Source organism: Chamaea fasciata, unplaced genomic scaffold (genome assembly GCF_029207755.1).
Source record: "Chamaea fasciata isolate MVZ Bird 193981 ecotype frontalis unplaced genomic scaffold, bChaFas1.0.hap1 SCAF_402, whole genome shotgun sequence".
In the NCBI taxonomy this organism is placed as follows: domain Eukaryota; kingdom Metazoa; phylum Chordata; class Aves; order Passeriformes; family Sylviidae; genus Chamaea; species Chamaea fasciata.
In genome coordinates this window covers 10038-23883 of record NW_027094487.1, presented here as the reverse complement: position 1 = coordinate 23883, position 13846 = coordinate 10038, and the positions used below count along the sequence as shown (strand labels likewise).

The 13846-nt window shown below is 67.9% G+C and overlaps 1 protein-coding gene across 2 annotated transcripts; it reads left to right on the top strand.

Annotated features, from left to right (window-relative positions):
* The first annotated feature begins 292 nt into the window (after positions 1 to 292).
* LOC136305415 (protoporphyrinogen oxidase-like) lies at positions 293 to 13760 on the top strand. 2 transcript variants are annotated; one of them, XM_066208661.1, is made up of 13 exons: positions 293 to 323; positions 419 to 513; positions 2144 to 2278; positions 3126 to 3241; positions 3488 to 3620; positions 5670 to 5814; positions 7912 to 8102; positions 8469 to 8529; positions 9789 to 9907; positions 9995 to 10111; positions 12046 to 12195; positions 12846 to 12888; positions 13424 to 13760. In XM_066208661.1, the coding sequence occupies exons 2-13, from the start codon at positions 427 to 429 to the stop codon at positions 13564 to 13566; spliced, it is 1440 nt and encodes a 479-aa protein (XP_066064758.1). In that variant the 5' UTR covers positions 293 to 323; positions 419 to 426; the 3' UTR covers positions 13567 to 13760. The 2 variants fall into 2 exon arrangements, with proteins under 2 accessions (XP_066064758.1, XP_066064757.1); XM_066208660.1 differs by lacking the exons at positions 293 to 323; positions 419 to 513 and having other exon boundaries at positions 1473 to 2278; positions 3104 to 3620.
* The last annotated feature ends 86 nt before the right edge of the window (positions 13761 to 13846 follow it).

Genomic DNA, 13846 nt, shown 5'->3' with positions numbered 1-13846 from the left:
GTTGGTGGGGAGGGTGAGGGGGTGGGGCGTGTGATTGACAGCGAGGGGTGGGTGTGGTTTGAGTGAAGGCGTGGTTTGTGCGCATGGGCGGGGCTGTGTTGATTGATTAGCGAGAGGCGTGGTGATGGAGGGGCGTGGCGTGCCTGCTGATTGGCTGATAGCGTGGGAGGCGTGGCTTATATACACTGCGCGCTATCTCCCGCCACAGCGCGCTGTCCATCAACGCGCCGCGCCTTCCCATTGGTCCGTCTCCGCTAAGCCCTGCCCGTCGCCCTGATAAGCGTCGGGAAGGGGCGTGGCCAGCGCGGCCGGACGCGGGACAGGTGAGGGGCGATCCCGGGGGGTCCCGGAGGGTCCCGGGGGGTCCCGGGGCTGCTCTGGGGCTCCCGGCGGCCCCTCTGACCCCTGCCCGCCCCAGGTGCCCTCATGCCGCCCACCGTGGCCGTCCTGGGCGGCGGCATCAGCGGCCTGGCCGCCTGCTACCACCTGGTGCGCGCCCCCCGTCCGCCCAAGGTGAGCCCGGGACCCCCGAACCGGGAACCCCGAACCGGGACCCCCGAACCGCCCCCCGCCCGAACCGGGACCCCCGCACCCCGAACCGGGACCCCCGAGCCGCCCCCCGCCCGAACCGGGACCCCCGAACCCCGAACCGGGACCCCCGAGCCGCCCCCCGCCCGAACCGGGACCCCCGAACCCCGAACCGGGACCCCCAAGTCCCCTGTCCCCCCAGGACCCCCAACCCTTCAGGGACCCCCGGTGTCCCCCCAGGACCCCCCGACCCCCGCGCCCTGAGCCGCCTGTGCCCTCGTGGCTCCGGGGACCCCCAGCCCCCACCCAGGGACCCCCCAATTCCCCCTCTCCCGGCCCCGCTTTCCCTCCCGAGACCCCCTGGGACCCCCAGGCCCTGTGAGACCCCCCAGATCCCCCCGGGACCCCAATGCCCCGGCGTTCCCACGTCTCTCGGGACCCCCATCCTTTCAGAGACCCCCAATTCCCTCTGGACCCCCGATTCCCCCGGGGTTCCCTTCTCCCTCCTGGGACCCCCACGTGTCACCGTGTCCCCGTGATGATTTGGGGGTCCCGGGGGTCCCGGTGGTGATCCGGGGGTCCCCGGGTGATCTGGGGGTCCCGGTGTTGATTCGGGGGTCCCCGGGTGATGTGGGGGTCCTGGGGGTCCCGGTGTTGATCCGGGGGTCCCCGGGTGATGTGGGGGTCCCGGGGGTCCCGGTGTTGATCCGGGGGTCCCGGTGTTGATGTGGGGGTCCCGGGGGTCCCGGTGTTGATCCGGGGGTCCCCGGGTGATGTGGGGGTCCCGGGGGTCCCGGTGTTGATGTGGGGGTCCCCGGGTGATGTGGGGGTCCCGGGGGTCCCCGGGTGATGTGGGGGTCCCGGGGGTCCCGGTGTTGATGTGGGGGTCCCCGGGTGATGTGGGGGTCCCGGGGGTCCCGGTGTTGATCCGGGGGTCCCCGGGTGATGTGGGGGTCCCGGGGGTCCCGGTGTTGATGTGGGGGTCCCCGGGTGATGTGGGGGTCCCGGGGGTCCCCGGGTGATGTGGGGGTCCCGGGGGTCCCGGTGTTGATGTGGGGGTCCCCGGGTGATGTGGGGGTCCCGGGGGTCCCGGTGTTGATGTGGGGGTCCCCGGGTGATGTGGGGGTCCCGGGGGTCCCCGGGTGATGTGGGGGTCCCGGGGGTCCCGGTGTTGATGTGGGGGTCCCCGGGTGATGTGGGGGTCCCGGGGGTCCCGGTGGTGATCCGGGGGTCCCCGGGTGATGTGGGGGGTCCCGGTGTTGATGTGGGGGTCCCCGGGTGATCTGGGGGTCCCGGGGGTCCCGGTGGTGATCCGGGGGTCCCCGGGTGATGTGGGGGTCCCGGTGGTGATCCGGGGGTCCCCGGGTGATGTGGGGGTCCCGGGGGTCCCGGTGTTGATCCGGGGGTCCCCGGGTGATCTGGGGGTCCCGGGGGTCCCGGTGGTGATCCGGGGGTCCCCGGGTGATCTGGGGGTCCCGGTGGTGATCCGGGGGTCCCCGGGTGATGTGGGGGTCCCGGGGGTCCCGGTGGTGATCCGGGGGTCCCCGGGTGATCTGGGGGTCCCGGGGGTCCCGGTGTTGATCCGGGGGTCCCCGGGTGATCTGGGGGTCCGCAGGTGGTGCTGCTGGAGGCCAGCGGCCGTTTCGGGGGGTGGCTGCAGAGCTCGGGGACCCCCGAGGGCGCCGTGTTCGAGCACGGCCCCAGGGGGGTGCGGCCGGCCGGGCCCGCGGGCGCCGACACCCTGCACATGGTACGGGGGTCCCGGGGGGTCCCGGGGGGTCCCGGGGGGTCCCGGGGGGTCCCGGGGGGTCCTCGGGGGTCCTGGGGGGGTTTGGGGGGTCTAGGGGGTTCCTGGGGCGGGGTTTGGGGGTACAGGGGTGTCCCTGTGGGGCTGGGGTTTAGGGGCTCCCTGTGTGAATTCTGGGGGTCCCTGGGTGGATTTTGGGGTCCCTGGGTGGATTTTTGGGGTCCCTGGGTGGATTTTTGGGGTCCCTGGGTGGCTTTTGGGCTCCCTGGGTGGATTTTTGGGCTCCCTGGGTGGCTTTTGGGCTCCCTGGGTGGATTTTTGGGCTCCCTGGGTGGCTTTTGGGCTCCCTGGGTGGATTTTGGGCTCCCTGGGTGGATTTTTGGGGTCCCTGGGTGGCTTTTGGGCTCCCTGGGTGGCTTTTGGGTTCCCTGGGTTGATTTTTGGGCTCCCTGGGTTGATTTTTGGGCTCCCTGGGTTGATTTTTGGGCTCCCTGGGTGGATTTTTGGGCTCCCTGGGTGGCTTTTGGGCTCCCTGGGTGGCTTTTGGACTCCCTGGGTTGATTTTTGGGCTCCCTGGGTTGATTTTTGGGGTCCCTGGGTTGATTTTTGGGGTCCCTGGGTGGCTTTTGGGGTCCCTGGGTGGATTTTTGGGGTCCCTGGGTGGATTTTTGGGCTCCCTGGGTGGCTTTTGGACTCCCTGGGTTGATTTTTGGGGTCCCTGGGTTGATTTTTGGGGTCCCTGGGTTGATTTTTGGGGTCCCTGGGTGGCTTTTGGGGTCCCTGGGTGGATTTTTGGGGTCCCTGGGTGGCTTTTGGGATCCCTCCCAGGTATCAGCACGTGTCCCCGCAGGTGTCGGAGCTGGGGCTGGCCGGTGACATCCTGGCTGTCCCCGGGGACCACCCGGCGTCCCGGAACCGCTTCCTGTACCTGGGGGGGACCCTGCACCCCCTGCCCCAGGGCCTGCGGTGGGTGGCACCTGTCCCTTGTCCCCAGTGTCACCTCCCTGTGTCCCCAGGGTCATCCCTGTCCCCAGTGTCACCTCCTGTCCCCAATGCCATCCCTGACCCTGAATTGTCCCCAGGGGCTGCTCCGGGCTGTGTCCCCTGTCCCCAAGGCCACCTCCTGTCCCTGCTGTCCCCGAGGGGCTACTCTGGGCTGTGTCTCGTGTCCCCAATGTCCCCAGTGTCCCCTGCTGTCCCCGATGTCCCCAGGGGGCTGCTGTGGGCCGTGCCCCCGTTCTCCCGGGCGCTGCTCTGGAGCGGGCTGCGGGACCTGCTGACCCCGGCGGGGACGGGGCCGGACGAGAGCGCCCACGCCTTCGCCCAGCGCCGCTTCGGCCGCGAGGTGGGTCACCTCCCCACCCCCGGGACCCCAAACACCACAGACGCGCCCCAAAAACCCCGTAAACAGCCCCAAAATCCCATAGCCAACCCCAAAAACCCAGAAACAGCCCCAAAATCCCAGAAACAGCCCCAAAATCCCATAGCCAACCCCAAAATCACATCAACAGCCCCAAAATCCCATAGCCACCCCCAAAATCACATCAACAGCCCCAAAATCCCCATAACCAACCCCAAAATCACATCAACAGCCCCAAAATCCCATAGCCACCCCCAAAATCACATCAACAGCCCCAAAATCCCATAGCCACCCCCAAAATCACATCAACAGCCCCAAAATCCCCATAACCAACCCCAAAATCCCATAGCCAACCCCAAAATCACATCAACAGCCCCAAAATCCCCATAACCAACCCCAAAATCCCATAAACAGCCCCAAAATCCCATAGCCACCCCCAAAAATCCTGATAAACCCCCCCAAAACCCCATAGCCACCTCCAAAAACCCCATGACCACCCCCAAAAATCCCATAAGCACCCCCAAAACCCCTGATAAACTCCCCCAAAATTCCATAAACAGCCCCAAAATCCCATAGCCAACCCCAAAATCCCGGAAACAGCCCCAAAATCCCCATAACCAACCCCAAAAATCCCATAACCAACCTCAAAATCCCATAGCCACCCCCAAAAATCCTGATAAACCCCCCCCAAAATCCCCGTAAACACCCCCAAAATAGCCAGAACCCCCCGGAGATCCCCGAGCCCCCCAAAAAAATCCTCAGAGCCCCCAGAACTGTGATAAGCCCCTGAACCCAGATAACCGCACCCCAAAACCCCGCCCGGCCTTATCGGGGCCTCGCCGGGGCGGGCGGGGCCCCGCTGTCACTGTCCCCATCGCTGTCCCCAGTGTCACTGTCCCCACCATCCCTGCTGTCCCCATTGCTGTCGCTGTCCCCAACGTCACTGTCCCCATCGCTGTCCCCAGTGTCACTGTCCCCATCATTGTTCCTGTCCTTGTCCCTGCTGTCCCCATTGCTGTCGCTGTCCCCAACGTCACTGTCCCCATCGCTGTCCCCAACGTCACTGTCCCCATCGCTGTCCCCAGTGTCACTGTCCCCACCATCCCTGCTGTCCCCATTGCTGTCGCTGTCCCCAACGTCACTGTCCCCATCGCTGTCCCCAGTGTCACTGTCCCCATCATTGTTCCTGTCCTTGTCCCTGCTGTCCCCATTGCTGTCACTGTCCCCAATGTCACTGTCCCCATCATTGTTCCTGTCCTTGTCCCTGCTGTCCCCATTGCTGTCACTGTCCCCAACGTCACTGTCCCCATCACTGTCCCCAATGTCACTGTCCCCATCATTGTTCCTGCCCTTGTCCCTGCTGTCCCCATTGCTGTCGCTGTCCCCAATGTCACTGTCCCCATCATTGTTCCTGTCCTTGTCCCTGCTGTCCTCATTGCTGTCACTGTCCCCAATGTCCCTGTCCTTGCTGTCCCTGCTGTCCCCATTGCTGTCGCTGTCCCCACTGTCACTGTCCCCATCATTGTTCCTGTCCTTGTCCCTGCTGTCCCCATTGCTGTCACTGTCCCCAACGTCACTGTCCCCATCGCTGTCCCCAGTGTCACTGTCCCCATCATTGTTCCTGTCCTTGTCCCTGCTGTCCCCATTGCTGTCGCTGTCCCCATTGCTGTCACTGTCCCCATCACTGTTCCTGTCCTTGTCCCTGCTGTCCCCATTGCTGTCACTGTCCCCATCACTGTTCCTGTCCTTGTCCCTGCTGTCCTCATTGCTGTCACTGTCCCCAATGTCCCTGTCCCTGCTGTCCCCATTGCTGTCCCTCTGTCCAGGCTGTCCCTGTCCCTGTCCCCATCGCTGTCCCCACTGTCCCTATCGGTGTCTTGACTGCGCTGTCCCCAACACTGTCCCTTGTCCCCAACACTGTCCCGTGTCCCCATTGCTGTCCCTGTGTCCCTGTCCCTGTGTCCCTGTCAGTGTCCTCACCGTGGCTGTCCCCGTGTCCTCCTCGGTGTCCCCAGTGTCCCCATGTCCCCACAGGTGGCCGAGGTGGCCGTGGACAGCCTGTGCAGGGGTGTCTTTGCCGGGGACAGCCGTGTCCTCAGCGTCCGCTCCTGTTTCCCCGCCCTGTTCCACGCCGAGCGGCGCCGAGGGTCCGTCCTGCTGGGGATGGCACTGGGACACGGTGGGGACACTGGGGACACTGCTGGGGACACTGGGGACACTGCTGGGGCTGGCGCTGGGACACAGTGGGGACACTGGGGACACTGCTGGGGATGGCACTGGGACACGGTGGGGACACTGGGGACACTGCTGGGGACACTGGGGACACTGCTGGGGATGGCACTGGGACACGGTGGGGACACTGGGGACACTGCTGGGGACACTGCTGGGGATGGCACTGGGACACGGTGGGGACACTGGGGACACTGCTGGGGACACTGGGGACACTGCTGGGGATGGCACTGGGACACGGTGGGGACACTGGGGACACTGCTGGGGATGGCACTGGGACACGGTGGGGACACTGGGGACACTGCTGGGGACACTGGGGACACTGCTGGGGATGGCACTGGGACACGGTGGGGACACTGGGGACACTGTGGGGACACTGGGGACACGGTGGGGACACTGCTGGGGATGGCACTGGGACACGGTGGGGACATTGGGGACACTGGGGACACGATGGGGACACTGGGGACACTGCTGGGGATGGCACTGGGACACGGTGGGGACACTGGGGACACTGCTGGGGACACTGCTGGGGATGGCACTGGGACACGGTGGGGACACTGGGGACACTGCTGGGGATGGCACTGGGACACGGTGGGGACACTGGGGACACTGCTGGGGACACTGCTGGGGATGGCACTGGGACACGGTGGGGACACTGGGGACACTGTGGGGACACTGGGGACACTGCTGGGGATGGCACTGGGACACGGTGGGGACACTGGGGACACGGTGGGGACACTGGGGACACTGCTGGGGATGGCACTGGGACACGGTGGGGACACTGGGGACACTGCTGGGGACACTGGGGACACTGCTGGGGATGGCACTGGGACACGGTGGGGACACTGGGGACACTGCTGGGGATGGCACTGGGACACGGTGGGGACACTGGGGACACGGTGGGGACACTGGGGACACTGCTGAGGATGGCACTGGGACACGGTGGGGACACTGGGGACACGGTGGGGACACTGGGGACACTGCTGGGGATGGCACTGGGACACGGTGGGGACACTGGGGACACTGCTGGGGATGGCACTGGGACACGGTGGGGACACTGGGGACACGGTGGGGACACTGGGGACACTGCTGGGGATGGCACTGGGACACGGTGGGGACACTGGGAACACTGCTGGGGATGGCACTGGGACACGGTGGGGACACTGGGGACACGGTGGGGACACTGGGGACACTGCTGGGGATGGCACTGGGACACGGTGGGGACACTGGGGACACGGTGGGGACACTGGGGACACTGCTGGGGATGGCACTGGGACACGGTGGGGACACTGGGGACACTGGGGACACTGCTGGGGATGGCACTGGGGACACGGTGGGGACACTGCTGGGGACACTGCTGGGGATGGCACTGGGACACGGTGGGGACACTGGGGACACGGTGGGGACACTCCTGGGGATGGCACTGGGACACGGTGGGGACACTGGGGACACTGCTGGGGATGGCACTGGGACACGGTGGGGACACTGGGGACACTGCTGGGGATGGCACTGGGACACATTGGGGACATTGGGGACACTGCTGGGGATGGCACTGCGATACGGTGGGGACACTGGGGACACTGGGGACACTGCTGGGGCTGGCGCTGGGACACGGTGGGGACATTGGGGACATTGGGGACACTGCTGGGGATGGCACTGGGACACGGTGGGGACACTGGGGACACGGTGGGGACATTGGGGACACTGCTGGGGATGGCACTGGGACACGGTGGGGACACTACTGGGGATGGCGCTGGGACACTGTGGGGACACTGGGGACATTGGGGACATGGTGGGGCTGGCACTGGGACACGGTGGGGACACTGGGGACATTGGGGACACTGCTGGGGCTGGCACTGGGACACGGTGGGGACACTGGGGACATTGGGGACACTGCTGGGGCTGGCACTGGGACACGGTGGGGACATTGGGGACATCCCCGGGTTAGGGACAGCCAGGTGTTGTCGCCGCCGGTGGCAGCAGGGAGGGGACACGGGCGGGGCAGGGGACATTCCCGGGCGGTGTCACGGTGTCCTTGTCGCCGCAGGTGACCGCCGGGAGGGGCCAGCGGCGGGGCTGGCGCGGCGGGCGCGGGCCGAGCGCTGGAGCCAGTGGTCGCTGCGGGGCGGGATGGAGGCGCTGCCGCGGGCCTTGGTGACATTCGTGTCCCCGCGCGGGGCCGAGCTGCGCTGCCACGCGCCCCTGACACACCTGTGCCACCGCCGCGGCCGCTGGCAGGTGGGGACGGCTCCCGGCGTCACCGCGCGGCCACCCGGCTGTCGCCGTCCTGTCCCTGTCCCCCTCCCGCAGCGCTCTGTGTCCCCTGCAGTGTCCCCGGGTCCCCCCGTCCCCTCTGTCCCCTCCCCAGTGTCCCCAGTGTCCCCGGGGGTGTCCCCAGTGTCCCCAGTCACCCAGACCCTCTCCCCAGTGTCCCTTGGGTCCCTTCCCAGTGTCCCCCACTGTCCCAATGTCCCCAGTGTCCCAGTTCCCTCCCCAATCCTGTCCCCGGTGTCCCCAAAGTCCCCAGTGTCCCCGGTGTCCCCAATGTCCCCGGGGGTGTCCCCAGTGTCCCCAGGGGTGTCCCCATGTCCGGTCTCTCCCCAGCTCACCTTTCCGGGCGGTTCCCTCACCGCCGACCACGTGCTCAGCGCCCTCCCGGCCGCAGGTACGGGGCTCCGCCCCCCCGGTGTCCCCAGGGTCCCCAATATCCCCTCGCGCTGTCCCTCCTGATGTCCTCAGTGTCCCCAATGTCCCCCCGCTATCCCTGCTGACGTCCCTGCTGTCCCCAGCGCTGTCCCCGCTGATGTCCCCACACTGTCCCCGCTGATGTCCCCGCACTGTCCCCAATGTCCCCACACTGTCCCCACACTGTCCCCAATGTCCCCACACTGTCCCCAATGTCCCCTCTGTCCCCAGCCCTGGCACAGGCGTTACCGGCCGAGCTGTCCCCACACTGTCCCCACACTGTCCCCAGTGTCCCCACACTGTCCCCACACTGTCCCCAATGTCCCCGCACTGTCCCCAATGTCCCCGCACTGTCCCCAGTGTCCCCTCTGTCCCCAGCCCTGGCGCAGGCGTTACTGGCCGAGCTGTCCCCGCACTGTCCCCACACTGTCCCCAATGTCCCCGCACTGTCCCCAATGTCCCCACACTGTCCCCAATGTCCCCTCTGTCCCCAGCCCTGGCGCAGGCGTTACCGGCCGAGCTGTCCCCGCACTGTCCCCGCACTGTCCCCACACTGTCCCCAATGTCCCCACACTGTCCCCAATGTCCCCGCACTGTCCCCAATGTCCCCTCTGTCCCCAGCCCTGGCGCAGGCGTTACCGGCCGAGCTGTCCCCGCACTGTCCCCGCACTGTCCCCACACTGTCCCCAATGTCCCCACACTGTCCCCAATGTCCCCGCACTGTCCCCAATGTCCCCTCTGTCCCCAGCCCTGGCGCAGGCGTTACCGGCCGAGCTGTCCCTGCACTGTCCCTGCACTGTCCCCAATGTCCCCGCACTGTCCCCAGTGTCCCCGCACTGTCCCCAGTGTCCCCTCTGTCCCCAGCCCTGGCGCAGGCGTTACCGGCCGAGCTGTCCCCGCACTGTCCCCACACTGTCCCCAATGTCCCCGCACTGTCCCCAGTGTCCCCTCTGTCCCCAGCCCTGGCGCAGGCGTTACCGGCCGAGCTGTCCCTGCACTGTCCCCACACTGTCCCCACACTGTCCCCAGTGTCCCCTCTGTCCCCAGCCCTGGCGCAGGCGTTACCGGCCGAGCTGTCCCTGCACTGTCCCCACACTGTCCCCAATGTCCCCGCACTGTCCCCAGTGTCCCCTCTGTCCCCAGCCCTGGCGCAGGCGTTACCGGCCGAGCTGTCCCTGCACTGTCCCCACACTGTCCCCAATGTCCCCGCACTGTCCCCAGTGTCCCCTCTGTCCCCAGCCCTGGCGCAGGCGTTACCGGCCGAGCTGTCCCCGCTGGCGCGGGAGCTCCGGGACATCCCGGCCGCCACCGTGGCCGTGGTCAACCTGCACTACCGGGGCGTGACGCTGCCCGTGACGGTGAGACGCGTCCCCGCGGTGTCCCCGAGGCGCCCCCGCGGTGTCCCCGAGCCCCGGGGTGACCGCCGGCCGTCCCCCCGCCCGCAGGGCTTCGGTCACCTGGTGCCGTCCTGGGAGGACCCGGCGCTCCTGGGCGTCGTCTACGACTCGGTGGCGTTCCCCGAGCACGACGGGAGCCCCGGGAGCCCCTCGGTGCGCCTGACGGTGGGTGACACCGCGGGGACACCGGGGACAGCGCGGGGGACAGCGCGGGGGACAGGAGGGACACTGAGGGGCGGCACTGGGGACAGCGGGGGGTGATATGGGGACACCGGGAAGGGACATTGGGGACAGTGAGGGGGGACACCAGGAGGTGTCACGGGGGGTGGCACTGGGGACACCAGGGGGTACACTGGGGACACCGTGGGGTGGCACTGGGGGCACTGGGAGGGGTGACACTGGGGACACTGGGAGGGGACATTGGGGACACTGCGGGGTGACACTGAGGATAGTGGGGACAGCACGGGGTGGCACTGGGGACACTGGAGGGGGATATTGGGGACACCGCGGGGGTGGCACTGGGGACACGGGGACAGTGACAGGGTGATTTTGGGGGGCTCACGGGGGTGGCACTGGGGACACCGGGATGGTGACAGAGCTGCTCTGGGTGTCCCCAGGTGACACGGGGGGTGACCGTGTCCCCTCTCTGTGTCCCCAGGTGACACGGGGGGTGACGGTGTCCCCGCTCTGTGTCCCCAGGTGACACGGGGGGTGACGGTGTCCCCGCTCTGTGTCCCCAGGTGACACTGGGGGGTGACCGTGTCCCCGCTCTGTGTCCCCAGGTGACACTGGGGGGTGACGGTGTCCCCACTCTGTGTCCCCAGGTGACACTGGGGGTGACGGTGTCCCCTCTCTGTGTCCCCAGGTGACACTGGGGGTGACCGTGTCCCCTCTCTGTGTCCCCAGGTGACACTGGGGGGTGACCGTGTCCCCTCTCTGTGTCCCCAGGTGACACTGGGGGTGACGGTGTCCCCGCTCTGTGTCCCCAGGTGACACGGGGGGTGACGGTGTCCCCGCTCTGTGTCCCCAGGTGACACTGGGGGGTGACCGTGTCCCCTCTCTGTGTCCCCAGGTGACACTGGGGGTGACGGTGTCCCCTCTCTGTGTCCCCAGGTGACACGGGGGGTGACGGTGTCCCCTCTCTGTGTCCCCAGGTGACACTGGGGGTGACGGTGTCCCCTCTCTGTGTCCCCAGGTGACACGGGGGGTGACGGTGTCCCCTCTCTGTGTCCCCAGGTGACACTGGGGGTGACCGTGTCCCCTCTCTGTGTCCCCAGGTGACACGGGGGGTGACCGTGTCCCCTCTCTGTGTCCCCAGGTGACACGGGGGGTGACCGTGTCCCCGCTCTGTGTCCCCAGGTGACACGGGGGGTGACGGTGTCCCCGCTCTGTGTCCCCAGGTGACACGGGGGGTGACGGTGTCCCCTCTCTGTGTCCCCAGGTGACACGGGGGGTGACGGTGTCCCCGCTCTGTGTCCCCAGGTGACACGGGGGGTGACGGTGTCCCCTCTCTGTGTCCCCAGGTGACACGGGGGGTGACGGTGTCCCCGCTCTGTGTCCCCAGGTGACACTGGGGGTGACGGTGTCCCCGCTCTGTGTCCCCAGGTGACACGGGGGGTGACGGTGTCCCCGCTCTGTGTCCCCAGGTGACACTGGGGGTGACGGTGTCCCCGCTCTGTGTCCCCAGGTGACACGGGGGGTGACGGTGTCCCCGCTCTGTGTCCCCAGGTGACACTGGGGGGTGACCGTGTCCCCGCTCTGTGTCCCCAGGTGACACGGGGGGTGACGGTGTCCCCGCTCTGTGTCCCCAGGTGACACTGGGGGTGACGGTGTCCCCGCTCTGTGTCCCCAGGTGACACGGGGGGTGACCGTGTCCCCGCTCTGTGTCCCCAGGTGATGCTGGGGGTGACGGTGTCCCCGCTCTGTGTCCCCAGGTGACACTGGGGGGTGACCGTGTCCCCGCTCTGTGTCCCCAGGTGACACTGGGGGTGACGGTGTCCCCGCTCTGTGTCCCCAGGTGACACGGGGGGTGACCGTGTCCCCGCTCTGTGTCCCCAGGTGACACGGGGGGTGACGGTGTCCCCGCTCTGTGTCCCCAGGTGATGCTGGGCGGGGCCTGGTTCCGGCAGAGTTTTGGGGACCCCTCGGGCGTGTCCCCGCAGGTGCTGCTGGCCCGGGCCCGCGCGGCCGTCAGGGACCACCTGGGGCTGGCCGGGCCCCCCGCCCGCGCCATGGTCAGGGTGCAGCAGGTGGGTGACGCCGGGGGACACGGGGACACTGGGGGGACATGGGGGGACATGGGGACACTGGGGGGACATGGGGGGACATGGGGGGACATGGGGACATTGGGGGGACATGGGGACATTTGGGACACTGGGGGGACATGGGGGGACATGGGGACATTGGGGGGACATGGGGACATTTGGGACACTGGGGGGACATGGGGGGACATGGGGACATTGGGGGGACATGGGGACATTTGGGACACTGGGGGGACATGGGGGGACATGGGGACATTGGGGGGACATGGGGACATTTGGGACACTGGGGGGACATGGGGGGACATGGGGACACATGGGGACACTGGGGGGACATGGAGGGACATGGGGACACTGGGGGGACATGGGGACATGCAGACACTGGGGGGACACTAGGGGGGCATGGGGTGACATGGGGACACTGGGGGGATATGGGGACACTGGGGGGCTCCTGGGGCTCACCTGTGTCCCCCTGCCCGCGCCCTGGTCAGGTGGGTGATCCCGGGGGACACGGGGACACTGGGGGGACATGGGGGGACATGGGGACATTTGGGACACTGGGGGGACATTGGGGGGACATGGGGACATTGGGGGCCTCCTGGGGGGTCTCACCAGTGTCCCCCCCGTCCCCTTGTCCCCAGGACTGCATCCCCCAGTACACGCTGGGACACTGGGAGCGCCTTGGTGAGACGGGTGTCCCCTGTCCCCTGGGGGTGTCCCCTGTCCCTGGGGCTGTCCCCTGTCCCCTGGGCTGTCCCCTGTCCCCAGGGCTGTCCCCTGTCCCCAGGGCTGTCCCTGTCCCCAGGGCTGTCCCTGTCCCTGGGCTGTCCCCTGTCCCCTGGGCTGTCCCCCGTCCCCAGGGCTGTCCCTGTCCCCGGGGCTGTCCCCTGTCCCTGGGCTGTCCCCTGTCCCTGGGCTGTCCCCTGTCCCCGGGGCTGTCCCCAGGGCTGTCCCCTGTCCCCAGGGCTGTCCCCAGGGCTGTCCCCGGGGCTGTCCCCTGTCCCCCGGGGCTGTCCCCTGTCCCCAGGACTGTCCCTGTCCCCGGGGCTGTCCCCTGTCCCCAGGGCTGTCCCCTGTCCCCCGGGGCTGTCCCTGGGCTGTCCCCTGTCCCCAGCCGCTGTCCCCGGGGCTGTCCCCTGTCCCCAGGGCTGTCCCCGGGGCTGTCCCCTGTCCCCTGGGCTGTCCCCTGTCCCCAGCCGCCGTCCCTGTCCCCCCCCAGAGCGCATCCAGAAGTTTCTGCGGGAGCAGCGGCTGCCCCTGAGCCTCATCGGCGCCTCCTACTGGGGGGTCTCCGTCAACGACTGCATCGCCGGCGCCAAGGCCGCCGTGGGGAGGGTTTTGGGGTCCCCCCCCGAGCCTTGACCCCCGGCGCCCCCCGGGCCGCCACCCCAAAGGACAAAAGTGACTTTTAAACTTTTTTTTAATCGAAAAAAAAGCCCCGTTAGAAAGGTCCAGGGAGCGGCTCATAAATAGAATAAATACCCGCGGGCCGGGGCTGGGGACCCCCGAAAAAACCCCCCGGGGGGGGGGACGAGGGGTGGGGACAGCCCCCGGCCGTGCCCGTGTCCCCTCCCGGGACTGTCCCCTGGGTGTGTGTCCCCTCCCCAGCCCAGAGTCCACACCGGCGAGGAAATTTTGGGGC